Source organism: Narcine bancroftii, chromosome 4 (assembly GCF_036971445.1).
Source record: "Narcine bancroftii isolate sNarBan1 chromosome 4, sNarBan1.hap1, whole genome shotgun sequence".
Taxonomy (NCBI): domain Eukaryota; kingdom Metazoa; phylum Chordata; class Chondrichthyes; order Torpediniformes; family Narcinidae; genus Narcine; species Narcine bancroftii.
In genome coordinates this window covers 266,572,741-266,600,024 of record NC_091472.1, presented here as the reverse complement: position 1 = coordinate 266,600,024, position 27,284 = coordinate 266,572,741, and the positions used below count along the sequence as shown (strand labels likewise).

The 27,284-nt window shown below is 39.3% G+C and overlaps 1 protein-coding gene across 4 annotated transcripts in view; it reads left to right on the top strand.

Moving 5' to 3' along the window:
* Positions 1-27,284, top strand: part of rif1 (replication timing regulatory factor 1) — a 107,438-nt gene that overhangs the window by 29,417 nt on the left and 50,737 nt on the right. For 3 of the 4 annotated variants that reach the window (XM_069934943.1, XM_069934942.1, XM_069934945.1), the window contains exons 7-17: positions 6,629-6,818; positions 10,101-10,193; positions 13,352-13,490; positions 14,603-14,754; positions 15,976-16,093; positions 16,190-16,360; positions 17,121-17,231; positions 18,253-18,315; positions 18,526-18,626; positions 24,502-24,588; positions 24,877-24,950. In XM_069934943.1, coding sequence (XP_069791044.1) covers positions 6,629-6,818; positions 10,101-10,193; positions 13,352-13,490; positions 14,603-14,754; positions 15,976-16,093; positions 16,190-16,360; positions 17,121-17,231; positions 18,253-18,315; positions 18,526-18,626; positions 24,502-24,588; positions 24,877-24,950 — 1,299 coding nt within the window. The remainder of the gene's footprint in view (positions 1-6,628; positions 6,819-10,100; positions 10,194-13,351; positions 13,491-14,602; positions 14,755-15,975; positions 16,094-16,189; positions 16,361-17,120; positions 17,232-18,252; positions 18,316-18,525; positions 18,627-24,501; positions 24,589-24,876; positions 24,951-27,284) is intronic. The other variant, XM_069934944.1, reaches the window with a different exon arrangement.

Sequence of the window (27,284 nt, the reverse complement as noted above, 5' to 3'; positions counted from 1 at the left end):
CATAGCCAGCATTGTCTTTTAGTTCTCGCTGTAAGTTCTTAAGTTTATTCATAGCCTGAGTGAAGGAGCCATTTGGAGCGGTGTTGTTAGGAATAAAGGTACAACTTTGCTTGCCAAACATGATGCAGACACCTCCTGTTAGCCATTAACCAATCCAAAGCCCGTTGATTCTGCCATGTCATCTTGCTTGTCACATTCAGTGCATTATTCGAATAATTGCTAAATCTCTGTTAGCTATAATAAATGTAATTAATCCATTCTGCATTCTTCGAAATTCCAATTGCTGGTAGTAAGGATTCCCATCCTGCAGCAATCTCATTCCTAGCCTTGGGGTTGTCCAATCATGTCTATTCTTACGGTGTCACATCTGGAGTTATTATTACTTCGTGCATAAGCATTACTCGCGCACATCTGCCTGTCCAATTATATGGGAGGGAATCCCTTAAATCTCCTCCACAGTCCCACCATATATCTGCTAAGGCATGGAGTAAGGACTTCATAATATCAGGAGGGCGAGGTGCCGTGTGCCCTGGGTTGTCTTGTACCCACTTAGCTCAATCCTCAAATTCTCCTGAGATATTAAAAGTGATTTCACACGAGCCTTGGAATTGTCCTTCCTTATTACTACCCTCTCTCTCTCTCATAGCATTCAAACTTAGCCCCTGGAGCCCGTATTACTCCTTCTGGGGGAGTCTGAGTATGGTTTATAGTAGCCTAGGAATCAGAAGAATTGCAGTTAGCCATCTTTTCCCTGAGATTTCCACTTGGGTTTCCATAGTCAGTTAATTGATATAACATACACCACCAGGGGCAGGTAGTTTGTTTATTTTTAACCCTTCCTTTGCAGTTCAGTTCCACCCATGACACGTTTTAGAGTTATATGGGATTGGGCCCTTTAACTTAGGTGGGTTTGCCACCGAACAAACATAACAGGCTGATTGGGAAACCAGGACAGCGGTGTAATTCGTCCACTTTTTCTACCCATTTCTCTCTGCTTGATTCCAGGTGATTTCTCCCTGTCCAGTTGTTATGTCTTGTGTTGTTCTTTCAAAATCTATTGTCCATAGGCATCCATTCCAAATCCACTTCATCATATTTCGTTCTGCTCATCTTCACCTGTTAGAGAACAAAATTCTACAACATATAAACTAGTTAGTATCTTTTCAGTACATTTCTTCTGTCTATTTTTTGTTTCCCATATTTACCCCCCCCCCCCCCCACTCCTTTGGTTGGCAGAGCCAACCAACTTGCAATGCACCCAAGAGTTTTTTTTTCCCATTTTTACTACTGTTGGAGTGATGAGGAGGAACAAATGGGGCCCTTCCCATTCAAGGGTCCATGGAGTCTCTCATCCAATTTTTAATCATACCAAAGGAACCAGGTTGGATAGCTGTTGGTATTTGTAGAGACTTGTGGTTGGAAGCCAGCTCTCACACTAGAGGCAGCTTGTCGAATCGCACGTGTCAGAGCAAGGATATAGGTGACCATATCAGAACTCATGTGATGCAAGGTAACTGGAATGGGAAAATGATTATTATAAGGGGTGCGGAGAGAGTGACCGTAAATTATCTCCGCAGGTGTCAACCCATGACGGGAAGTCGGTTCCGTATGAACTTGGAAAAGGGTGACTGGGAGCATTGCAACCCATGTTCCTTATGTCTGCTTGCATAGCTTTGCCAATTTAGTCTTAAGGGTCTGATTTGCGCGTTCCACCATACCATCGGCCTGTGGGTGATAAACTCAATGGAATTGCTTCATTCCAAGAATATTACAAACTGCACGGTTAACAGCAGCAATAAAATGCGGTCCATTATCTGAGCTAAGGCAGCAAGGAACACCAAGGCGAGGAATTAACTCCTTACATAACACATGCACTACAGTAGAGGTCTTGTTGTTTCTGGTTTGGAAGGCCTCAATCCATCTACTAAAGCAATCTCTTATTACCAAAACATATTTATAATTCTGGCATCTGGGTAACTCCATAAAATCCAACTGCAATGTAATGAATGGTCCTTCTGGCAAGGGACTTCGACCAACCTGGCAAGGGTGTCCTTTACCTGGGTTAAAACAGGTGCAGGTGAGACACCTCCGCTAATATGATCAGCAATTCTTTTGACCTCCGGATGCCACCAAGTCTGTAGGATTTGATGGCATAGTGAAGTCAACCTACAATGAGAGGCATAATGTAAAACAGCAAGTACCCAGGCTGGCAATTGATTAGTCATACAAGTTTCCCCTACTGGGGTTACCCAAAGTGCAAGTACAGCATTATAATAACAACCAGATCATTTCCATCACTCAATTCCTCTATCAGAGGCATCCCTCTGGTGGAGTTTAATAATCTGGATGGAAGGCATAAGGCTCATTGAGGAGGTTGCACATGAGGTCTCATGTTGCACTAAATCTTTGGGGACTCAATCCTGATAACCCTGTGCTGCAGCTTTAACTGCTTTATCTGCTGCCTCATTCAACCTAAAAATCACCTCTTTACCCTGAGCATGAGTTGCCACCTGTTCTGGGAGCTGAATGGCCGTCAATAAGCTCTTAAGCCCAGGTTCTTCCACAATTGGCCAAAATCATGTGCCACTCTAATGGCATACTGGGAATCTGTGTAGCTGTTTACCGACAGGCACACGGAGAGGATGCAAGCATGTACTAGGGCGAAGAGCTCCGCCTGTTGTGCTGAAGGAGCTCCTTCCATTAGCAGCGGCCTCCAACGTTTGTCCATTCTGATTGATCAAACAAGGCATGGCCTGTGCAACCTTGCGAGTCAATGTAAGAACTTCCGTCAGTGTAGATGGACAGATCAGGGTATTCCAATCGGTGGTCAGTCAGGTCCTGCTGAAATAATACTGCAAGTTGGACAATCTGTAAACAGTCGTGATTCTGCTCCTCTGTCTCTTCTGGTGGGTGCATCACCAAGGTGGTTGGATTGATCGTTGTTGCTGTGTGAAAGGACAGTTGAGGATTATTAAGAAGTGCTACCTCATTCATTTTGCCTTGCCGTGGTCAAATGTTGTGTCTGTAGCTTTCCCAGCAAGGCTGTCACCGAAAGTTCTGTATAATCTACTGTATGCTTTTGGAGTGTCAGGTTGGTGGCCAGTTGAAGAGATAAATAGATACCTGCCAAGATCTGAGTACAGTGTGGAAGGCCCAGCATTGATGGCTCCATCTTTGTGGCCTTAATGGAGTCTTCTTCCTGCTTGGTAGTTGAAGCCGCTTCTTCTCTGGTCACTGACGCCAACCTTCCACCAAGCCTTTTCCATCTGCCTTGCTGTCTCAACTTAGGATCAGACATCTTTGTGAGAGGAGCTGTTTGCTCGAGGTCTCTAGCCTGACGAGATGTCCTCTTCTCCATCTGTACACTGCAACCTGTCCTCTTCTGGATTCTTCTTTGAACTGTAAACAAATTTGTATCTTGTGTGGTCCTTTTAAGAGTTCGCCTGGCTGTCTTAGTTCTGTGTTCTGCCCAAACTGGCTGCATTATCTATGTTTTCAATAACTTCTCAAAACATTTCTTCTGGGCTTCCTGCCAATTTGCCTGGCTGGTAGAGTGGCATCTTGTGTTTTTCTGCAGAGCTCTCTTATCACTCCAAGGTCAACAGGTGTCCTGCAAGACTTCTATCCTCACTGAGACTTCAACTTAATTTTAATCCGTGCAATTGCAGACAAACATGTTTTTAACAAAGGCTTATAGAATTTTCTACGGACTTTCCTTAAATCTTAACTTTCTTACTGTGGCCAGATGGTTTATCATGGCTCTGGGTTCGAGCACTAACAGGATTTGAAAATACTTTGGGTACTGCTGGTGCAGAGGAAACCGTTGCTGGGGTCTAGATATGGGCGGATGATATGCTGGTTGTGGTCCTTGAGGGTGGTCCCCGAGGAGTAATCGGGGTCCGTCCTACATCCTCCCAGGGGTCACTCATCTCTCCCTGCTCCATCGGTCGTACAGCTTCCATTTGACTATATAGTCTTTGTTTGTCCTCCATTACAGGAGGTTTCTCCTGCGCCTCTTTCACCTTATCTTTTCTCTCATCTTTCCTTTCCTGTTCTTTTTTATGTGCACTTTCTTTCTGGAGGACCTCCACAGGTTTTACTGTCTCCCTTTCTGTCAATGGGATCCCCAGTTTTATGGTGTTAGTCTGCCAACTTGCAAGCTTGTCTCTCTCTTTTTTTTCTTGTGCCAGTAGGCGCCATTTCCCTATTATATTTCTAATGTTATCATTAGATGTACACTTCCAAATCAACTGTTGTGCCTCTTTAATTAGTTCATCATCCCAGGTGCCTTCCAAAGGCCACTCTGTTTTACCTATTCAAAGCTCCCCACAACCCCCCCCCCCCCGGAAACTTTACGTATAGTCTTTTCATCTTCTGGATATTCCTCACACGTTGTCTGTAATGGTTAACCCCGTTTACTCACTGTATCCATACAGTTACCCATTGTGGTCCCTGACCTTGTCTGAGCTCCTCTTCCACTGTGGTTCCGGACCACCGAGTTTCCTGAACTCTCAGTTCAAATCTGACCTTTCGCTGTCCACTGTTGCGTTCTCAGTTCCCAGCCACAGAATCACACAGAGACAGTTTGTTCAGAGCAGGGAAAATGAAGAGAATAAAGTAATACTTACTCTGCACAGACCCACTCCGCTTCGTTCCGTCCGCCATAGACCTACAGAGCCTTGGGAATCCCACTTCTAACACCAAGTGTGGATTCTGGTTTGTTAGTGGAGCACGCAAAATGACGACACCCAAACTTTCTTCTTGGTCAGACTACTTTATTCTGCAGAATATCTGAGCTATCTGCTCAATGGTGTCACAGACATGCTGTCTCTGTAAGCAGCAGAGTGTTTCACATGTGTTTTACAACTTTCCTTTGTTTGGTCTACACTCGGGTCAGGTTACATTTTTTTTAAATTATTTTGTATTTTTTATTTTTCACACCATAAATCACATTAACCATGATACACACTTTTTCCTTTTCACACATATACAGTGCCATTTTCTCCCTTCCCCCTCCCTCCTCCCATCCCACCCTCCTTACCTCCCCCTCCCGTCCATTTAAGGCACTAGACAAATTAACAGAATGGTATAAACAAGGAGGCTTACAACTGCCAAACTTTAAAAATTATTACAGAGCCGCACAATTAAGATACCTATCAGATTTTTATCAAACAAGGGAAAAACCAGATTGGACTAGATTAGAATTAGATAAAATAGGGGAAAAGATATCTGAACACATATTATATAAATGGGATGAAAAATTGGTACAACATAGAAGTTCTCCAGTATTACATCATCTACTCAATATTTGGAAGAAGATTCATGTAGAAAGAAATAAAACAAATTATCAATTACCAAAACTAATATTGACGCAAAACAAGTTACTCCCTTTTACAATAGATAACCTTTCCTTTAGAGAATGGGAGAAAAAAGGGATTAAAAGAATAGAAAATTGTTTTTCAGGAAATAGATTCTTATCCTTTGGAAAAAATGAAAGATAAATACAATATAACTCAAGATACAGCGCTGGCATATTACCAGTTGAGATCCTACTTGAAGGATAAATTAGGAAGCAGTTTGAGTTTGCCAGAGGTCAGGTTACATTTTGACTCAATCAAAAGTTTACACCACACATTCTTACCCAGTAAATACAACATACACATTAGGTTACAACATAAGATTGGCTCAAGCTGTTGGGTTCAAAATAAATTTCTATAGTTAGTCATCAAGCTAATTGATCCCTTTGTATTGCCTCATCCGCCTTATTATAATGTTGCAAGTCTGGCTTTGCTATTAAACTCTTCCTTCCTCACAAAAGATGCAGGAATGCTTTTCCTGGCAGTGATGTCTAGTGCTAGGAGTTGGTTCAAAATGAAGCAAAAGAGATGTTTCTGCCCATAGGAATTTTCTGCCCAAGCAGTCTCGCGCAAGCTCAGTTGCAGAGTGTTCAAGAATGAGATTCATGAGATTAATAGAAAATCAGTTTTGAGGTAGATCAGCCATGGTTTTATTGAATGCAGGAGCATGAGGGACTGAAAAGGACTCATCAAGCTGCTATTTTAATGCGCAGTCAGTAAAGATCTGTCTAAAAAGTATAGAGTAAAACACAAAAGTCTGCAGACACTGATTGAAGTAAAATCACAATGCTGGATAAATTCAGCAGGTCAGACAGTAAACTTAATATGGCAAAGATAACATTTTGGGCTTCAGCCCTTCATTGATACCTTAATGAAGGCCTCCAGTCTGAAAAATTGTTTATGTATCTTTATCTTTACTATATAAAGTTTACTGTCTAGCCTGCTGAGTTTTTCTAGCATTGTGTTTTTACTTTTGTCGAAACAATATGTTGATTCGTATACAGAAATTCAATATCTCTTGGGAAAATTATGAAGGAAAACATTCACAGTCCAATATAGTATTTTCTGATAACGTTCTTGTAGGGTTAACTGTATTAGATGAAAAGTGAATCTTGATCTGTAGCTAAATAATATTTGAAGTTTTCTTGTGCTTTAAAATGTGTAAAGATGAAAGATTTGATCTTTTGGGGAAACTCCATGCCATTTAGAAATGAAGTTAAAACTATTCATAAATAACAGGACTGTTCTGAAACATTGGTTTTATTTTTAAGGTTGTTGGAGCAGACACCTGATCAAATGGGACAAGATGCCGTTCGATGGGTCAAGCCATTACTTCCTCTTGTAGTTCACGCTGCTCCCAAAGTAAGGTTACGGGCAGCAACAGCCCTAGAAATGGGGCTTCCACTTTTGCTACAAAGGCAGCAGGAAGTGGTGGCTGTAACTGAACCTTTAATGATATCAGTAAGTATGACATTAAAAAATATCATTTTTTTTGCCTTTCATGCAGAATGTTATGATGTAACTTTTCAGGAAAAAAAAATTCAGTGATGTACCAAAAGTTAAACTTCAAATCATTTTGTGTTGTACACTTTTTCTCTTGTGTGATGCAGAAGCTTGAACTGTTGTTGGTCCATCTACAGTCACTTGTGTGATTCTCCAATTCCATTTGGTGTACTGGAGCACTTGAGCAGCACAAGCCTCGTCGGCTATTGCACAAGCCATTCTCTGCTGTTTCTCAGATGATATTTATCCCTCAATACATCTCATATTTAAAAAGACAATATTAAATTACCATGTTGCTGAAGAGGTGATCCATCTTGACTTCCTGAAAACACCTCTATTGTAAAAGGTGATCTTCATTCGATTCAGGCACCAATAAACGGGGCGAAAAAACACAGATCACTGGACTCAGCAAAGGCTGTTACACTTGATGCATCCTAATTGTACTGTTGTGCTTCTGAACTAGCTGTGTTATGAGTCGAACTTTCTAGTGCATGGCCACCTCAACATGCAAGGCATAAATAGGCAATTTCATTGTTCACAAAAAAGATGTGCAAGTCCAATTCAGTCTACTCGATCATAGCAAGATTATGGGCTGTGTCATCAGTAGTTTTTTTTGAACTTTATTTAAGATTTTATAACATCAATAACATATAGGATTACATTTAAAAAAAATTAAGAATAAAATAATAAAATTACAATACAATATCAGTAATCTAAATAAACTATACGTGTCATCAGTAGTATTGTTGATTGGCACTTGGCATTGGCATGCAGCCAGTTGATCGTTTTGAATTTTGCCAGGCCACTTGGTTCCAAATCTCAACTCAACCCTGGTTAAAACATGAGCTCATGTGTTAATTCTAAGGCACAGTGAATGCGACTGCCTTTGAAGTTGGTCAGCATTTGACAGAGTGTGGTGTTAAAGAGGTACCAAGGAGAAAACGCTCCAATTGTTGGGAGCCTTTCCTTGCACAAAGGAAGAAGCGTGTTGGAGGTCAGCATCAGAATATTGCTGGGAATTCCTCATAAAGGTAGGGGTGTGATGTTGGGAAGGTTAAAATTAATGTGGAGTAGGTTTATAGAAGTCAGCACGACATTGTGGGCTGAAGGGCCTGTATTGTGCTGTACTGTTCTTTGTTCTAAATTATCTGCACCTTGCAGAGTTGTTGCAATTTTCACAACTGTTACAACCCTTGCCAATTTCCTTCCAAGTTGCATACTTTCTTTGGACTTGGAAATATACCAGGATCTGTATTCTGGAACGGCCTTCCCCAACAGTATTATAGAAGTCTCTTCTCAAAGAAGGGTACTTTGGTTCACTTCTGCCTTATTGAGAGCAATTAGAAGTAGGCGTTAAATATCAACACAAGTTTATTGTCATCTGATTGTACAAGTGCAACCTGAAGAAACAGCATTCTCCAGTCCTTGGTATAAAATATGCAGACACAACCAGACATGTCCTGCAAATGAATTGTTTGTCTGTATGCGTGTTAAGTATTCTAACTATAAAAAAATAAATATTGTTTTGTGCATATGAGCATCTTGGATGGTTAGTTCGAGCAGTTCCTTTGGTTGTTCAGCATTATCTCTGCCTGTGGGAAGAAGCTGTTCTTCTGCCTGGTGTTGCTGGCTCTGATATGGGGTGGAGTGGATGTGAGGAGACTCCAGTGATCCACTCTGACACTTAGCGTCCTGTGGATTGACCTCCGATCCATTCCTCTGCAGCAACCATACCACACTATGATGCAAGTGGCCAGGATGCTCTTGATAGAGCTCCTATTGAAGGTTGATGGTGGCTGGTAGCCTTATCCACTTCAGTCTCAGATGTGCAGTCACTGTTGCACCTTCTTGACAAGTGAGGAGATATTGAATATCCACAACAGGTAACTAGTTAAGTGAGCTTCAAGGAACTTGGTGCTCTTCACTCTACCACAGAATTGTTATGTAGAGGAAGGTAGTTGACCTAATCCTCCTCCTGTCACAATCATCTCCTTTGTCTTGTCCATCTTGAGACTCGGGTTATTGCTATCGTACCATTTCACGAAATTTTCCACCTCTTCCGTTTAATGCGACGTATCGTTGTTGATTAGGCCAACCACTGTTGTCATCTGCAAGCATGATGACAGTGTTGGAGCTGAATTTGACAATGTAGTCGTGGGTCAATACCATGAACAGGAGCAGGCTGAGCATGCTGCCGCGAGATGCGTCAGCGCTCAGCGTAGTGGTGCTCAACATTCTGCTACCAACCTGGACAAATGGTGGTCTTTCCTTTAGGAATTCCAGGATCCAGTTTCAGAGAGAGGCGTCAAGTTCCAGTGAAGACGGTTTTGCCAGCAACTGATAAAATGAGTAAATAAAAAAACCTGTTTGGTATAAATTTGATTGCGAATGATAATTGATTTCACTCAACAGCAGCTGTAATCAGCTCCAACTTGCTGTGATGCAGATCTGCATTTGCACAGTCTTCAGAATCAATCTTCCATCGCATGGAATATTTTAAATGGAATAATATTAGAATATCAAACATTGCACCACAGTATAGGCCTTTTGGCCCGTGAAGTTGTGTAGACCTACTCAACAATCTAATCCTTCCTAACCTCACACCCATAATCCTCTATTTTTCTTGCAACCAGTGCCTATCTAAGAAATGCTATTGGTGACCAAGGAAAAAGGGCTCTTCGTAATCTTGTATACCTCCAAGTCATCTGTCACCCATCATCACTCCTTTGACTCTGGACACTCATTCTCCTTTTATTCCTGATCAGTCCTACCTTCACTCTAGTCAACTTCTGTTCTTGCACGTACAAAGCCTTGGGGTTTTCTTTAATCTTGCTTGCCAAGCCCTTTTACATTCTTAAGTTCCTTCCTGGCTACCATGTAATTTTCATCAACCCTTCCTGGCATTTGCTTCCTAAATCTTGTGTATGCTTCCTTCTTCCTCTTGACTAGCTGTCCACCTCTCTTGTCAACCACAGCTCATTCCCCATCAATGTAGCAAACCTATTCAGAATCCTGTGCAAATTGTCCCTAAATATCCTCCACGTTTCCTTGAGACACCTGTTCCCAATTTACACCCCCCAAATCCTGGCTAATTTCATTGTAATTAAACCTTCCCCGATTAAACATTTTCTCATTTTGTTTACTCTTATCCTTGTACATAGCTATGCTAGAGGTCAGGGAGTTGTAGTCACTGTCTCTGAAATGCTCACCCACTGAGAATATTCTAATCTTTTTGTGCAGAAAATTATTCCAGAGCTGCAGAAGTTTTTTGCATCAAAAAATGAAACTTACGTGCTGAAGTTGTGGCCCCTCTTTGTGAAGCTTCTGGGAAAGGTAAGATTGCTATTGGTTCTTAGTGCTAGCCTCCACAAAGTAGTAGGGGAATTGTAGAAAAGGGATATATCAATCTTATTTTCAGGTAATGTTGCAAGGAGCACGAAATGCAAGTGCAGCTGTTCTAAAAGACTTTCTCTTAAGTGGGGGCTAAGGAAGTTTAATGTTTTAGTTTAATAGTCTTTTGTTATTGATACTGCATCTTGTCTAACACCAGTAATATCTTTTTATCAGAAATGATAAAAGCTTGTAAATGAAAATCAACAAAAAATCTTTGTGCAAATCTAAAATGCAAAATGCTTCAAACATTAAAGTCCACTTTTTTTCAAAAAAAGTAATTCTGGGGGGCGTGGCAAGATGGCGTAGAGTCTAGACGTGTAATCTCGACCTCTCTGGCCGGACTTTTAAGTTCCCGTTTTTTAACCCTTTGTTTTCAAGTTTAAACTTCTTAAATTTTAGTTTAAAGTACTAAGGAATTATTATGGCCATTAATGGTAAAAAGATTAAACCTCAAGTGCAGAAGAAGTTACATTTTCGAAGTACTGAAGATTTGGGGCCTAAACAACTTGCTACAGCCTCAGGTTTAATTTCTTCAGTGCCTAAATTACAAAGCCTGCCTGTGGGAGCTGAAAAAAAATGTCTACTATTCACCAAGTGAAGGACAGCGCTGGAATTACCCGTTCTCTGGAAGAAGGTGCGTGTTCCCATGTAGTGGATCCCGATTCTGGCAGCCTGCTGATTTTAACGGAGGGAGCACGCAGGAAGATGACTCCATTACTTGAAATGCTTCAGGAAGTCCTCCAACCTGAAGAATTCAACCTTTTCCGTGATTTTTTAAAAAAAAAACGGCGAGCTGCAGGGGGAGACCAGCGTCGACCCCCTAAGGAAGTCGGGGTGCCGTCGCTGGGAGTCCAGACCTGCAGTAAGACTGTTAAACTGCCTGTTGTTGAGTTGCAGCAGGAGCTGCAGTTACCTGGTTCTGCCACTACGTTAGCGAAAGCAGGGCTGAGCTTTTCTGAATTACAATGTAACCAGTTAAATGCTGTCATTCAGCCTATAATGAATGAGTTGGCTCAAAGGATAAGTTCAGAATTGAATACAGTTAAAACACATGTAGAGGCATCTTGTGAAGATTTAAAAACAAATTCAGTCTGTTTTTTCTTTTGGAATGTCAACAACAAGTGGCTTCTAATACAGAAAAAATGTTGAAGGTTGAAAAATCAGTTATAGAATTGAGAGAACGTGAGAAGGAGTTTGAGAGGAAAATAGACTATTTGGAGAATCAAAACAGAAGGAATAATGTAAAAATTGTTGGTTTGCCAAAAGGTATGGAAGGATGAAATCAAACATTGCAGATTGGATCCCACAAGTATTAGGGCAAGAATTTTTTTTCTGAAGGCTTGGTATTGAAAAGAGCTCACAAAACTTTACCTGGTCAGCCACCGAGACCTGTAATAATTCGATGTTTGAATTATTTGGATAGAGAAGCAATACTTCGACTGGCAGTGCAAAATGCGAGAAAACGACAAACTCTGTTATTGATTCATAATAGCAGAGTTTTTTTCTACCCTGATTTGAGTCAAGAGGTCATTCAACTTCGACGTCGATTTAATCCAGTGAAAGAAGTTTTGTGGCGTAAAGGTTATAAGTCTACTTTTCACTTTCTGGCAGTGTTGAAGGTGTTTCATGGAGACTATCAATCTCGGTTTTTTGAGGATGATCATGAAGCAATGATTTTTGCTGATTCATTGCCTGATATAAGAGGACAAAGACGTAGCCCATCACTGTCTCCTAAAGAAAAATCTGGTTGTTCTGGAAATGGAAGAAATGGGAAAAACGGGAATGGAAAGAGTCCAACTTCTTTTGAAATGTGATCTTCGAGTTTGGAACCTCTTGGATGAATAGCAGAATCTTTTTATTCTTATTTTATTTTTTATGTTATTATGATATTTTGAGATTATTATTTTTTTGTTCGGCTGGGGAGGAAGAGATTTGTTCTAGGTTCTATTAGTCATCAGCCACTGGTGGGTGATCCACACCCAAATTTTGTTTAGGGATTACTACCTTTTGGTAGTTTTTTGGGGGGGGGGGGTTGTTAATTATTTTCTTTTTTTAATTTTAATTTTATCTTGCTTTTACTTTGTGATTTTTTTTTTCTCCTATTGGAGGTCCTATATACGATGATTTGAGTTTTTATGTAAAGATATTATTGGTCTTTAGTAATATTAGTAGATATGTTAAAGTTGAGGTTTGTTACTTTTAATGTTCGAGGTTTAAACGGTTCGATTAAGCATAATGATGAGGGACAGCTATGGCATTGATAAGAATTCTTTGTTTCTTTATTTTTAAATTTGATCTTTGGTAAAATGTGTGTTTGGTAGCGATATGATTTTATCTGAAATGATTAAATTTGAGACTTTTCTATGAAGGTACCAGAGAAGGGTTATATTTTATTCATGTATTAAATATTATAGGATGGTATAGATAAAAAGGGTTGGGATAAATCCAAATTTGTATAAGATTAAAATACCTTTAGATCTGATAGTATTTTTATTGGGCAGTTTGCAACCTCTGAAAGGTTTGGATTTAGATAAATTTCAACTTGGTTTTGTATATTTAGCATTATTTGTAGAGGAAAAAATGTATTGTTAGTATGTGGAATGATACAAATATGATTGATATTAATAGATGGCATAATGAGATGACATAATGGAAAAAATTACACATGTTTCGCGTGATAACTGTAGCTTTTTTATTAGTAAGTGGTTGTTATATTCAGAATATTTACATTTCGATTTATGTTGATTAGATTTAATATGTATGTTTAATTTTTCCTTAATATTTTTTTTCCCCTTTATGACTCTCCTAAGGAGAGCTGGCTGAAGAGGGAGAGTTCTTTTTTTTTGTTTTTTTTTCTATAAAATATAACGTTCATGTTTTTGGTTTATTGTTGTATATGTTATTTACTATCTGTATTTTGAACGAATAAATAAAGTTTAAAAAAAAAAAGAAATTCTGCCATTTGGACTACTAAGAATTGTATCAGAAGTTTGAAGTGGTTAGACTGATTGCACAGGTTTTGAAAACAGTTTAAAATTTCTCGTCTTACCAAAGCAATCTTTCTTTCTTTCTCCCTCCCCCCCCCCATTGCTTTCAAGTCATTACATCGTGGAGGTAGTTTTATTAATTCTCTCCTGCATTTGGAGGAGTTGGGCTTTCGTAGTGGCTCTCCAGTTGTGAAGAAAATAGCTTTCATTGCTTGGAAAAGCTTGATTGACAATTTTGCTTTAAATCCTGGTATGTAAACACTTGCTTTATTTTTGTGTTGAGTAAATAAATCTAAGTCCACGTTTTTAGTACAGTACAGCTCCAATTATCCAAAATGGTTGCAACAGGACCCATTTCAGATGAGTGATGTTTCAGATAACTGGTCATTTATTTTTAAAAACAACTCAGTAGCAACAGCATATCACTTATATCAGTCTTTAAACAACAAAGGCGGCTTTTTAAGCATGAATAATGTTTAATTCTCACCAAAAAAAACTGAACAAAATAAGATAAATCCAACACCAAAAACTCAATTCTACTCAGAAGTTTTTCTAAAAATTTTTTGAAACTGTGATGTCAGTTCGGCTCTGAAAAAAAATTTTGGATAACTGAGGAATTCTGATTCTGATATCCTCATTTATTTGAAAATTTTCAGAGGCCAAATTATATCATAATTTATTCAGATAAATGAGGATTTTTAATTTTTCTGAAATGCTCAATTATCCAAAAAAAAATTGGCTCTGAACAGACGTCATTTTCGGGTCCAAAAAAATTTTGGATAATCGGAGTTGTACTGTACTTTGTATTTAAAGTAGGATGAAAACATGACATACCTGTCTTTGGATAAAAATTATTTTCTTTATAATTTCTGAGTGTGTTTACAAGCTGGTGACAAGACTGAGAGGAGATGCATTATTGGGTTTATAATACCTGAGAACTCTCAAATGAGTTTGGGCTTTGTCCTTTAAAATGTAGCTAGCTGATAATGAGATAAATGTAGATGAGAAAGGATATGACTTTGTCAGTGTACAAATGCTGTGGACATTCTCCATAATAGCATTCCATGGGCTTTTGATTAGTTTTTGCTTCCCTGCTGCCTTTAGCTTGCTCTTTGTGTGGGAAACTGATAGAAGTTATTATTTTTAAAAAAAAATTCAAGTTGTTTGAGACCTCTATCAGCAGACACTGATTTATTTGGATCAAGTTTCAGTACTAAAATATATAATATGCAAACAGAATTTTAAAAAAAACAAACAAAATTTCAGGAATTTTACTTCTGATGGTTATTTCTAATGCTCTTGATTTTATGTCCACCCACGCCCTCCCTTCATTAAATTGTATTTTTCTTTTTTTTTGTGCAGATATTCTTTGCAGTGCAAAAAGATTGCGCTTGCTCATGCAGCCATTAAGTTCTATTCATGTTAGAACAGAGATTCTAGGCCTTGCCAAGCTAGAGGTTTGGTGGTATTTGGTTCTACGTCTGGGTCCACAACTTTCTGCCAATTTTGAGCAGGTGAGAAGTGCCAACAGGTTTCATTCAAAGGAGGAGGAAAGTCCCCCTTGACTTAGAACTGTTTGGCTACATGATTATTGTTGGCTCTTTGTGCTTTGAATGTTTCATGTATTAATTTATCAATGCAGGATTGTACATTAACATTATCCAGGACTTATTCAATTTGATATCTCCGCAGAAACCAGTGCCAGGGCACTCATTGACATGAATGTCCCAATTCAGGGACCCAGAGAACCTAACTTCAGATGGGAGACATAATTCACCTCTGGGCTCTGGGCAACACTGGCTAACTTTTTGGGGACACAGCTCCACCACACCATGGCAGATCACCATCAGGCCAATGGTAGCCCTTTTACAGGCATCTCAAGGCAGTCTTAATGGTCTGGCTCAAGGGTCCCAGCTGAGTGAACGGCCTTGGGTCCTGTTGTGATTCGTACTATGCCAAAGGAGGACTTCAATATCTCAGCAGCAGAGATGGTCCTCGGTGCGCCTTTGATCATTCCCAGGGAGTTCCTAGCTCCTGACAAACACCCAGAAGACTCTGCGGCGACCCTCAAGAACTTGCAGCGAAACCTGGGGTCTCTGATCCCTCGGCAGGCTCCACCATACTGCCATCCCAAACATAACATATGGGTCTTAAAAATTTGTCAGTATGTATTCATGAGAAAGGGTGCACACTGGCTGCCCCACAACCCTATGAGGGGGCCCTACAGGGTCATTTAAAATTTAAATATGATCTTGGTCACTGGCAACATAATAGTGTTGCATTAGCTGCTATGCTAACCATGTCGCCATCATAATTAACCCACACTCCTGTATGTTTATAGCTAAAGCCTCTCTAATATACCTAATACAAATAAAGATTCTTACCAAACAGGGATAGGGAGGCACCTTGGGAATGTCACCCCAACAGTGAATATATTCAGCCAGTTCTTCATCCTGGGTACTTATTCAAGAACTGCTTTATTCAAACAGCTTCTGTAGGCAGAGCATGACCAGGTCACTCAGTTGGCTGAATGTTTGCTGCTGTCTTCAAGGGTTTGTGTGATGCTTTGGAGAACGTTTAATTTTACTATTATAAGCTTTTATTTAAAATGTTATTTATTTTTATTTATCTTGAATTTTATTAATTGCTTCAATTTTTTTTTGCTTGCTGGTTATTTTGGTTTCTGGCAGTGGAGATTCGACTGTATATTTAAAAGAATTCTTATATTATGGCAGGTCTGTGTCCCATTGTTGCAGAATGTTTTTGGCGCTGATGGAACTACATATTTAACAGGAACACCTGGCAGAACTTCAATCTGTCCACCTACAACCCCAGCCTCTGCTCAAAAAGCAGGTTAGGATTTGTAAACCGTGTCCATCATTCAGACATAATGTTTATGCCTTTTAATGTCCTTGCTTACTAATGGTCATGAATATAACTTTCCTTCAGCCTTTCCTTTGCCAAGTCCTACCATGTCAAGAATGCAATTGAATTCCAGCCTATCTACACTGCCAATAATGCAAGCCATGCAGCTTGTGGGAGTTGAAATATTACTTCACTTCCTTGTGGGCCCTTCAGTCACAGATCAAGTTAAACAGAACAAGCTTCAGCTTAGCCTAGGTATGTGTCCTTCATGGTGTCATTATGTATTGGTATAATTTGGGTGACTTTCATTTAATGGTGCTTTGTACCTATTATTGATCAGAAAACTTGTGCCATCTGCAATTACAGATTCCTTTTTGTTACTGTAAACATGTACTTTTCACAGTGAGGTTACATTCCTTTGCCTGTTTTGGACCTTTTTCGTGGTTTTAATGGACAGGCCAAGGCGGATGGATTAGTTTGCCAGGGACTTGCATTGAACTTGTAAAGCTGAAATTTGAATGGATAAGGGTTAAAATTTTCATGGCTTTGATTTGGCCTTTAGAAGGGGTAAGTTGATGCTAATCCCAATTTCTGTGGTATCCTGTATGATGGTGCAAATGCTGAATGCCCCAGGGCTCTCATGGGTACTCTTGTTCAAGGCTGTGTAAACTTGCGAAGAATCTTGCTCTTCAACTGAATGTAGTTTAATTGCACTAAGATGTAAGTGCTCTCCTGAGGAATTAATTTTAAATTCTGGTTTTTTGTTGTGCCTGAAGATGCATCTTTTAAAAAATAAATAAATAAATCGATAGATAAGGGTTTTTTTTAAATATATATAACAACACCTTGTGGAATTGGCTGCTAAAGGTTTTAATTTGGCTGCATTGAAGCATTTCAAATATTAATTTGCAGGTTTATACATGTACATTCTAATGTACCTTTTCCATTATCTTTGCCGATGATGTTGAAACTGCTTTCACATTCCCTTATTAATTTGTACTTCTGTTTCCTCCAGACCCTCTGCAGCATCCATTAATTAACAGCCCTTCGTTTTTTTGCAAGCATGCTGGCATTTTCATCAATGCAGTGAAAGATGCATTTGTCTCTGTTGGCAAATTGGGTGAAGGTAACTTGTTTTATAAATTGATGTACTTTATGTCCTAGTTGTTCTCATGCAGCATAACTAACAACCTAGTCTATCTTTCTAATCTATGTTTCATACCTGGTTCCAATAGATGTGTGATTAAACAAAAGGTTATTTGAGGTAAATATTTGAAGATTTGAGTTTTGGCATTTTTTTCTTTCACATAAGGCAATCGGGGAAGGTGGTTAATTACAGGGCAGCATGCTTTACGTTAGTGGTAGAAAAGTGATGGAAAATTCAGGGATATGATTGGAAAGGCCGAGATTATGGATAATGGGAGATCCTCTCTGACTTGAGAGTATTTTTTTTGAAAATGAACAAAATATGTTGAGGGCAATGTAGTTTACATGAACTTCAGTAAGGCTTGTGATAGGGTGGAAGTTCTTGGATTACAAAATACAGAACTGTTGTCACACTATTAGAATGTTGTGAGCTATTGTAGTAGTGGTGCAGAGATTTAGCAGTATGGTGACGCTTGAGATGTAATGTTTGTAAAGCAGGCTGGATAGGCAATGTTTGCTTTCCTTTGAGTAGAGGGCCATGATTGGGAACCCAAAAAATAACATTGTACAGAATTATAAGGGACGTCGATAGGATCTTGTAGCAAAAGTGTCTAACTAAAGGGCATAGAATTTTGGTAAAGGGCAAGATGTTTGCAGATCTGAAGATTTTTCATCAGGAGGGGAGTCAGAATCTTGGACAATGCCAGATAATCTCACAATATTTAAAAACTATTTGAAGGAACACTTGAATTTCCATACCACAGACCCCCAGCTAATCAAGTGCTGCGAAATAGGATTTGTGCAGTTAGCTGGTTTTGATTTTTGTATAACTTGTTGAGAGTTAATATTGATTTGTTCACAAAATTCAACCTAAAGGGTTATCTGTTTCTCATTTTTCTCTTAATTTGTGCAAAGTTTCAGAATTTTAAAAAAAACATAAACAGTATTTTATTTTAAGTGTAATACATGTGCGTCAAGTTTTAACTTTTCATTTTCTATAGATGTCATGCTTAACCTAATCTGGAAGCATCTCATCAGTTATGTGAAAAATGGGATTGAGTCAGGTTAGTTGAGTTTCATGTATTTTACTCCATTTAAATGTATTTTTCTTCTGGGTTACAATCAATCTATTTATTAATGGCACCTTCGCAAATGTCTAAAACATCCTTAAGCATGCTCTTGGCAGTTAAATAGAAAAGTCCTGGAAACTTTAATTTTTTGCACAAGAATCCAAAAACCTTTGTTTCTAATTTTAAGATGTATTTTAACCCAAGGTTCAAAGAAGGAGCGACAAGTATCGGAGATATTGACACTGTTACTACAAGCATTACAGCAGATGATTAAGTCAGATGCTGTCACAGAAAATCAAGCCTTAGTAAGTACATAAAGTTGCTTGGGAAATGTGTAACTTGCATACCTCATTTTATGTTATCCCACAGTAGCAAAGTATTTTATTGCTCAGTCCACCACATTTCAAAGGTTCTAGCTCAGAAATAGGCCATTTAGCCCATAAGATCCAGGTCAGCTCTATGAAAGAGTAATGGTACTATGTCATCTACAGTCTATCAATATCTTTATTCTTTTAACCACTTAACTAGTTCCTTCTGGGAAAACCACAATTAAATCTATCTCTATTGTTTCCTAGACATAGTACTTTCCAGATTTTAATCAGACCATATTCCATAGCATTCATCTATGTTCTCCAAGTTCTTGACTTCTATAAATAAAAAGTTATTGCCTTTATCTGCTGTCTATTTTATTCCATGGGCTTTGCCAAAATTATTATTATTCACTATGATTAAGGTACTCTTTAAGATCAGCAGAAGTTTCTATTTTTTTATTTTGGAAATTGCAGGTGAAATCATTTGGGCAAGTGATTAATGAAAACAAACCAATCCTATTCATTGTGGCAAAATTCTCCTCAATGTGCCTAATTTGTTTTCCAGACCCTTTAGGCTGAACTGCAATATGAGTCTATCTTGCTGTTGGGTATAAGCCTGCCCTCTGCTGGACATCATGACACCCATGTCATGATGTCACCCTTCCACACACATACATATATATATATATATATATATATATATATACAAAACCCTGTGTGTCAGTAGCGATGTAAGTCTAATAGAAGTAAAGGATGAGAAAGCATCATGTCTTGAGTCTTAATTGTGTGAGTGCATACACAACAGTGATGATGAGGAACTAAACGAACCCTTAACATACTCCATGCACCAATTTTGAGAAGGAAAACAACAGAAGAAATGCAGAAAATGACTATCTAACAACCCAAATAAATTCCCGCCAAAAGATCAAGGCGAAAGCACACCAAGATGGCGAATGGAAAGTTTGGGGAATTTAACAAAGTAGAAGAAAGTTGGGATAACTACGTAGAACAGTTTAACTACTATTGCATAGCACACAATATTGTGGAAGGTCCAGTAAACCGCAAACATGCCCTCTTCCTCAGTATAATGGGCAGCAAAACATTCAAACTCTTTAAGATCTTTCTGGCCCTGGAGGATCCAGGGACGAAGACATTCAACGAATTATGCGCAGTTCTAAGGAACCATTTAAGTCCCAAACCACCAGTTATGGCAGAAAGGCAACAATTCTATGGAAGCAGACAAGGACCAGGAGAAACAGTAAGTGAATACCTGGCATCGTTGTGTAAACTGGTGGAGCAGTCATTTTGAACAGTTGCTAAATCAGGCACTGAGAGGCAGATTAGTGATGGGGCTGGCAAATCGCCAAGCAAGGCAAACATTTTTAGCAATGAATGAAGATGTTGCATTACATATGGCATACAGTGGGGGTTTGCCTGCAGCTCTAAAATGGCAGATAAAAACTTGGATGTGGGTCAACCAGACCTACTGGTCGGGAGGTCTTCCCGCCAATAATGCGTCCGTTGTGGGAAGTACAACCACCGACCAGAAAACTGTTTCTTCAAAAGTTCTAAATGCAACCATTGCAAAACAGAGGGACACATCAAAACTAAATGTTCACTTTTAAAAGCTCAGGTGGCCTGCAAATAAACAGAGAGCTAAAGTCAAAACAATTGCAGAGAGAGGCGACTTAGCAATGATGATAACAGCCCAATGACTGACGTTGAGCGGCGGAACACTCAAGCTCCTGAAATTTCAGCTCCTGAGATGTTACACATCCGAGGAATAAAAGAAGGAAGCACAGTAATGTTTATACATCTAAACAGTGATCTTCAGGGACACCCCCTGAAGATGGAGTTGGGCAGAGGTGTCCCTAATGCCGTTACATGTAAATGAACGTTTGCTACCACGCTTCCTGGTTAAAAACAACTGAAATAACTCAAGATCTGTTACTGGAGACAGAATCAAAGTGTTTGGGAAAATGTAGAGTCCAAGTACAATACAAACAACAGCAACTAAAAACATTCTGTCTGTGCCGTAGATACCCAGAGACCTGCACTTTTCGGAAGAAACTGGCTACAACACATTCCCCTAGACTGGCTGGAAATTGGTTCAATACCAAATGTAAACCACACAGATATCTCCCAGCCGGAACTCGACCAAATTCTCAACAACCACGCAGTGGTTTCCCAACAAGAATTGGGGAAAATCAAAGGTGTTCAAGCCAAACTGCAATTAAAAGATGATGCAGAATCAAAATTCTTCAAAGCCAGAATAGTCCCATTTGCTATGAAATGGAACATTGAGGCTGAATAAACAGACTAAAACATGAAGGCATATTAGAACCAGTACAATACAGTGATTGGGCAGCGCCCATTGAACCCATACAAAAACCAAACTGAGATTCGCATTTGCGGCGATTGCAGTCACTATCACTTAAAATCCTCGAACACCCCATGCCAAAGGCAGACGAATTGTTCCAAACACTTGAGGGCAAAAAATTCATAAAACTAGATTTGTCACAAGCATATCAATAGATAGAATTAGACAAAAAAAAAAATCAAGGGAAGATGTGACAATCAATACCCACCTGGGACTATTCACCTATTACACACACCTGCTTTACGGAGTTTTAGCAGCGCCTGTGAATTTTTTTTTTTTGTTTTTGTTTTTATTTCAAGCAAAAATGGACAAATTACTACATGGACTCTCAGTTGGGTGTTCATAGGCCGAAACAACAATGAACACTTACAAAACCTTGAAAAGGTTTTAACCAGACTACAACAGTCTAATGTACAATTACAAAAGGACAAATGTGTCCTCATGGGCCCCTCAGTAACATATCTTTTACAATCTACAACGATGGGGTGTGAATGAATCCAGCAGGAACAAGCCGTTCGCAAGGCCCCATACCCAACCAACAAATCGGTATTACAGTCCTTCTTAGGACTTGTTAATCACTACTGAAAACATATCCCTAATATGTCTACACTATGCAGCCCGCTGAACCAATTACTCAAGAAAGATTAAACATGGTATTGGAACGCAGAAACTAAGAACAGAGTCAATCAACTAAAAGAAATAATATCATCAACAAATAAGGTACTGATCAACTATGACCCTAGTAAAGAAGTTACACTAACTGTGGATGCTTTACCAGTGGAACTAGGAGCGGTACTATCCCAAATCACAGAAAAAGGTGAACAACCAGTAGCGTATGCTTCGCAAACATTAACCACAAGCGAATACAATTGCGCCGAACTAGAAAAAGAAGGATGGGCAATTTTTGGTGTATTTAAAAAAAAAAAAAAAACTCCACCATTACCTTTATGGAAGAAAATTCACCCTGATCACAGACAACAAGCCTCTTAGTTTAATCCTGGGGCCACACTATGGTATACCAGTATTAGCTGCGGCCAGAATTCAAAGATGGGCCTGCTACTAGTGGCGTATAACTATGATATAAAACATAAACCAGGAACTCTCAACAGCCAGGCAGATGCCTTATCACACATGCCACTATCCGAGACAGAACAACGAGAAGAGATTATTAAATGGAGAGCAGAGGCAGCAGCCGTCAACCAAGAACAACTTCAACAACTGCCCATTACAGTCCAGATGATCACAAAGGAAACCCGAAAAGATGCAACATTAAGCAAGATCCTATTCTTCACCCTTAATGGGTAGCCCAAATCTGAAGTCATCCCAGAAGATCTAAAACCTTACCACACATGCTGCCATGAACTACCACTTGAAGAAGGATGTTTACTATGGGGTACTGGTACAATCATTCTGGCCAAATGACAAACTATCATGTTATCAGAACTGCATCATAACCATCTGGGAATGATTCGAATGAAGGCACTGGCCCAGATGCATGTCTGGTGGCTCTCCATAGACAGACATTAAAACAACAGTAAGAGAATGCAAAGTATGTCAGTCTATGCAGCCAAAAATGCCGCAAGCTGAAGCTAGCCCATGGAAATGGCTATCCAAACCCTGGTATCGGATTCATGTAGACTTCGCTGGACCATTCTTGGGTGAGACTTTCCTAATAGCTCTGGATGCACACTCCAAATGGTCAATAGTTTCACAGCTGAAAAACAGCAAAGCAGATCCCATGATTGAGTATGAGCTATCTTTGCCACTTTCAGATTGCCTCATGAATTAGTTATGGACAATGGGACTCAATTTACTTCGGAATATTTTAAAAAAATTGTGTGACAACAATATTAGACATATTTTGTCCACACACTTATCACCCAAGTACTAATGGGGAGGTGGAACATTTTGTACAAACATTCAAAAAAGCAGTGAAAACCATGAAACTTCTAAATGCCTTCCTGGACACACAAAATCGCAGGTTTGCTATTGGGGTACAGAAATACACCGCATTCTACCACAAAATTACCCCAGCAGAACTAATGTTTGGCCGCAACCTGCAGACCAGGCTATCCACAGTTCATCCAGATCTGGGTCTCAGATCGTAAAAACAGCATCGCCACAAACCTCACCTAGAACATAAGAGCTATATAAAGGTAGTAGAAGTAATCTTAAAAAAATTGAGACCCTGCTCATACTCACTTCTAGTGGGGGACCAATTGTGGAAGCGATACATTGACCAAATACGATCATTGACTGACACTAAGGTCCATGAATTGCCTCATGAGCTGGGGGAGGTGGAACCAGATCTGCTGTGCCTGCCCCAACCATTCCACCCCTCAGGTCGAATTGGGGGCGTGGGGGGCAGGGGGTGCAGAGACTGTTACGGAGTCCAGTAACTGAGCACAACCAGGATGGCAGCGAAGGTGAGCAATCATTGCCGATCCGACTTTCTATGGGTCCCGAGCAAAGACTGGCGCACCAAACCACTCCAAGGTGGTCCAAAAGAGAAAGAAGACCACCTGAATGCTTTAAGGACTATGTGCCCTGATTATTATTTTCCCTTTTTATAATTATTATTCATTAGATGTATTCTAATTCTCACTTGTAGTCCTGGGTCCGATGTAATCTTATTAGTTTGAAGGGGCCCAGTCACAATTTATCGCACGGTCAGGGAGGGGGGGGGGTGGGGGGGAAGGAGAAGTGTGTTGGATATAAGCTCACCCTCTGCTGAAATATATATATGTGTGTGTGTGTGTGTGTGTGTGTATTATATATATATATAACCCTGTGTCTCAGTAGCCATGTTAATCTAATAGAAGTAAAGGATGAGAAAGCATCACATCTCCGAATCTTAATTGCGTGAGTGCATTCAAAACACTTGAGAGTAAAGATCCATATTCTTTTGCATTTTGTTTTTAATGTTAAGCAAATTAAAATGATATACACGTGACATCTTGTTAAGGATTTGTTAGGGTTTTTTGCTATTTTTTTTTTAATTTTCCTGAATTACATTAACATGTCTTATCTGGTACTATGTCAAGGGGTTCATTCTTGAGCCTTGGGAGAGCTACTTTGGAGGTGGTGAAAGCAAAGATTGAAATCTTAGTCTGGCCTAAATCAGTTCAAATTGGAAATTCGACCTGAAACTTTGAGTCAGTGAACACTATCTCTGCCAGCAGAGCCACCTAGAATATTGATAATTTATCTGCACCATTAACTTCATCTTGTCCAGGAAACTTGAGAAGCCTGTATTTTTTCTGTCCTGCATTGAATTTTGCCTGATTAGAGCAACAAGTTAGCGCATTGCTAATGCAATGCCAGTGACCAGGTTTGAATCTGCAGGGGTCTGGTACTGTTCCATTATTACATTTTAAAAATAAAATAAAGATAGACAGATATACATTTTACAAAGGTAGAAACAAATTGTGGAAAGCAAAACATTTTATGAACATGAGTGTTATTGACTTGTTTTTGTTTTCTTTATAGGGTCTTATAGAAGTAACTGTCAAAGGGCTCCCTGAAAAAGTCTTGGGATCACCAGCATACCAGGTTGCCAACATGGACATTCTGAATGTATGAATGTACTTTGTGTTACATTGTGATGTGACTAGTAAAGGTTGTGCCTCAAATGGTGTGTTTATAAAAAAAAAAGACAAGTATGCATGAAGATGTTGTGGAGTCGCTTGTAGAAGGAAATGTGGTAAAAAATGAGTGGATCGTTTATTAATGGTGTACAAGAATTAGCAGCTTTGAAGCAATGTGACATAAATATATTAGGTAGCCCACGATTGCAGGTCTTTTTTTTTCCAGATTGTCTATGATTGTTCATTCTATTTAATCAGCACCATTTTGTATTTTCAGGGCACTCCGGCACTCTTTCTGATCATTTTGCTCTTTCACAACAGATTAGTGGAATGTTGTATGGTTGAAGAAAGGTATATTTCCAGTAATGTGATATCATAAATGTATTGATTTGTGTTAAGGTTGCTGTGTTAGTTTGATTACCTTAGTAATATGTTCTCACTCTCACACTCTCTGTTCCTCACACACAATCTCTCTCCCTCACACTGTCCCCAAGGGTTTCGAATAAAGGATTGTGTACCTGTATGTGAGTGAAAAGAAATCACTGGGTTACACTAATCCATTAGTGGTCAAATCATTTGTGTTTTTTTAAGCTTAATTTTTGAGCCCAATTTTCCCTAACCCCATCCCAGTTTACATTCATTTTTTTCATCATTAAAACAAGTAAGCATAGAAATGGGCCTTTGGGGCCCAACTCAATCAAGCCAACCAGTAGCCACCTTTCTCTATTAATCTCCATCACTTAGCACTTGGTCCAAACCCCTCTGTGCTTAAGTGATTCAAGTGCTCTTCTAGTTGCTCTAAAATTCTGTCATCAACCCAGCGTAACTATTTCTGTGTAGTACATTCCAGGTACTTACCATTATCTGAGCGATGGAGGCATCCCTCAGATCCTCTATGGATCTCTTACCTCTTGTCTTAAACCTATAATCCTCTAGTTTTTTTTCCCTCTACAGGAAATCTGTCTTGAAATATCTATTTTGTATTTTTCAATCATATCCCCTCTTTGTTTTCTCTGCTCCAGGGAGAACAGACTTGGTTTCTCCAATCTCTCTTCATAATTGAACTGTCTATCCAAGGCAACATCCCACTAAATCTCCTCTGAAACCTCTGTAGTGCCATCACCTTTACTCGTGGTGTTCTACAAAGATCAGTGCTGGAATCGTTGCTGTTTGCAATATGTATTGGTGACCAGTGTAGTTCTCAATGTAGTTGAGATCTGATCAAGGCTTTACAAATCTGGAGCATAATCTTCCAACTGAATTCAGTGCCCTGATTAATGAAGGCTCATACCCTGCATACCTTCCCATCCACCTTCAAGGATCAATGAACTTGGCACTCCATTCTCAACAATATTTCCTAAAACCTCACCTTTCATGGTTTATGTCTTAACCTCGTTAGCTCTCCTAAAATGCATCTCCTCACATTTGTCTTGATTTAATATACCTACAGTTCTCATGTCCAACTCACTAAAATGTCACTATCTCTCTGCAGCCTACGACTACTTTCCATACTATCGATAACTCTGCCAACTCTATATTATCTGGAAACTTGCTAATGTTGCCTCCTGCTTCTACATCCAAATCGTTCACGTATATTTCAAGCAGCAAGGATCCTAACACTGTATTTTGTAGAACATTAGTCGTCACAGGCATCCAATCTCAAAAGTGATCCTCTATTGTCATCCTTGGCCTCCATTGCCAAGCCACTTTTGTATCTGGTTTGCCAACATGCCTTTGGTCCCATGGCCCTAATGTTTTGAGCCAGTCTCCCTTAAGGGCTTGACAAATCATGTTTACTACACTGATCGATGCACCTTGTTAATCACTTAAATTGGCCAGACTGGCTCTGCCATTGACAAAGTTTCTTTGGCTATCCCTGATTTGTCCCTGCCTCTCAAGTAGTTATTAAATCTCTCCATAATTTTTTCCCACTATTTCCTCCTCCAATATTAGGCTCACATGTCTACACTGTAGTTACCAGGCTTTTCCCTGCTATCTTTTTTGAAAACAAGGTCCATACTGTATTTTCTATCTGTTAGTCATCTGTTCAGTGAAGATTTTAAAATCTCAGATGCAGCTAAAGCCCCAGCAGTTTTTTTTTTCAATCACCCCCTGTAACAACCTGGGATACATCCTCAAGGCCCACTAATACTCTTTCCATTTTAGTCTATTCGCATACTGCATCAAAAAGGTTAATGTGATTTATGGTGTGTGTGAAAAATAAAAATTTTTTTAAAAAAAAAAGCTCTCCTGGACATGTGTGGCTGAATTGTGTATAGAAGAATGTACAAGATGTAACATTTCATTTCTCTGTATCGCTTTCATTGCCACTAAGCCTTGTGACATCTGCAGATGTGCGTACATGGAACAATTTCCACAAGTCTTTTAATTGTTAATTAGGAAAAGGGGACTTTAGGGGAAACTCCTCTATATGTTATTGTCCATTCTGAAAAATGGCCTTTCAATACTACTCTTGCACCATAGTTTCTTCTGAACTCACTCCATTCTTGATCATCCTAGAATTTTTTCTCTTTTGCAGTGCAATATTTACTCTTAATTAGTACTGTAACTCCTTTTTTTTTCTTGAACACCTTTTTTAATCATTACTTCCTCTCCTTGCTAAATGTTTTTGCTAAAACATTGTTATCCCATGCAGTTAATTACACTTGCAACTCTAAGCTTTAT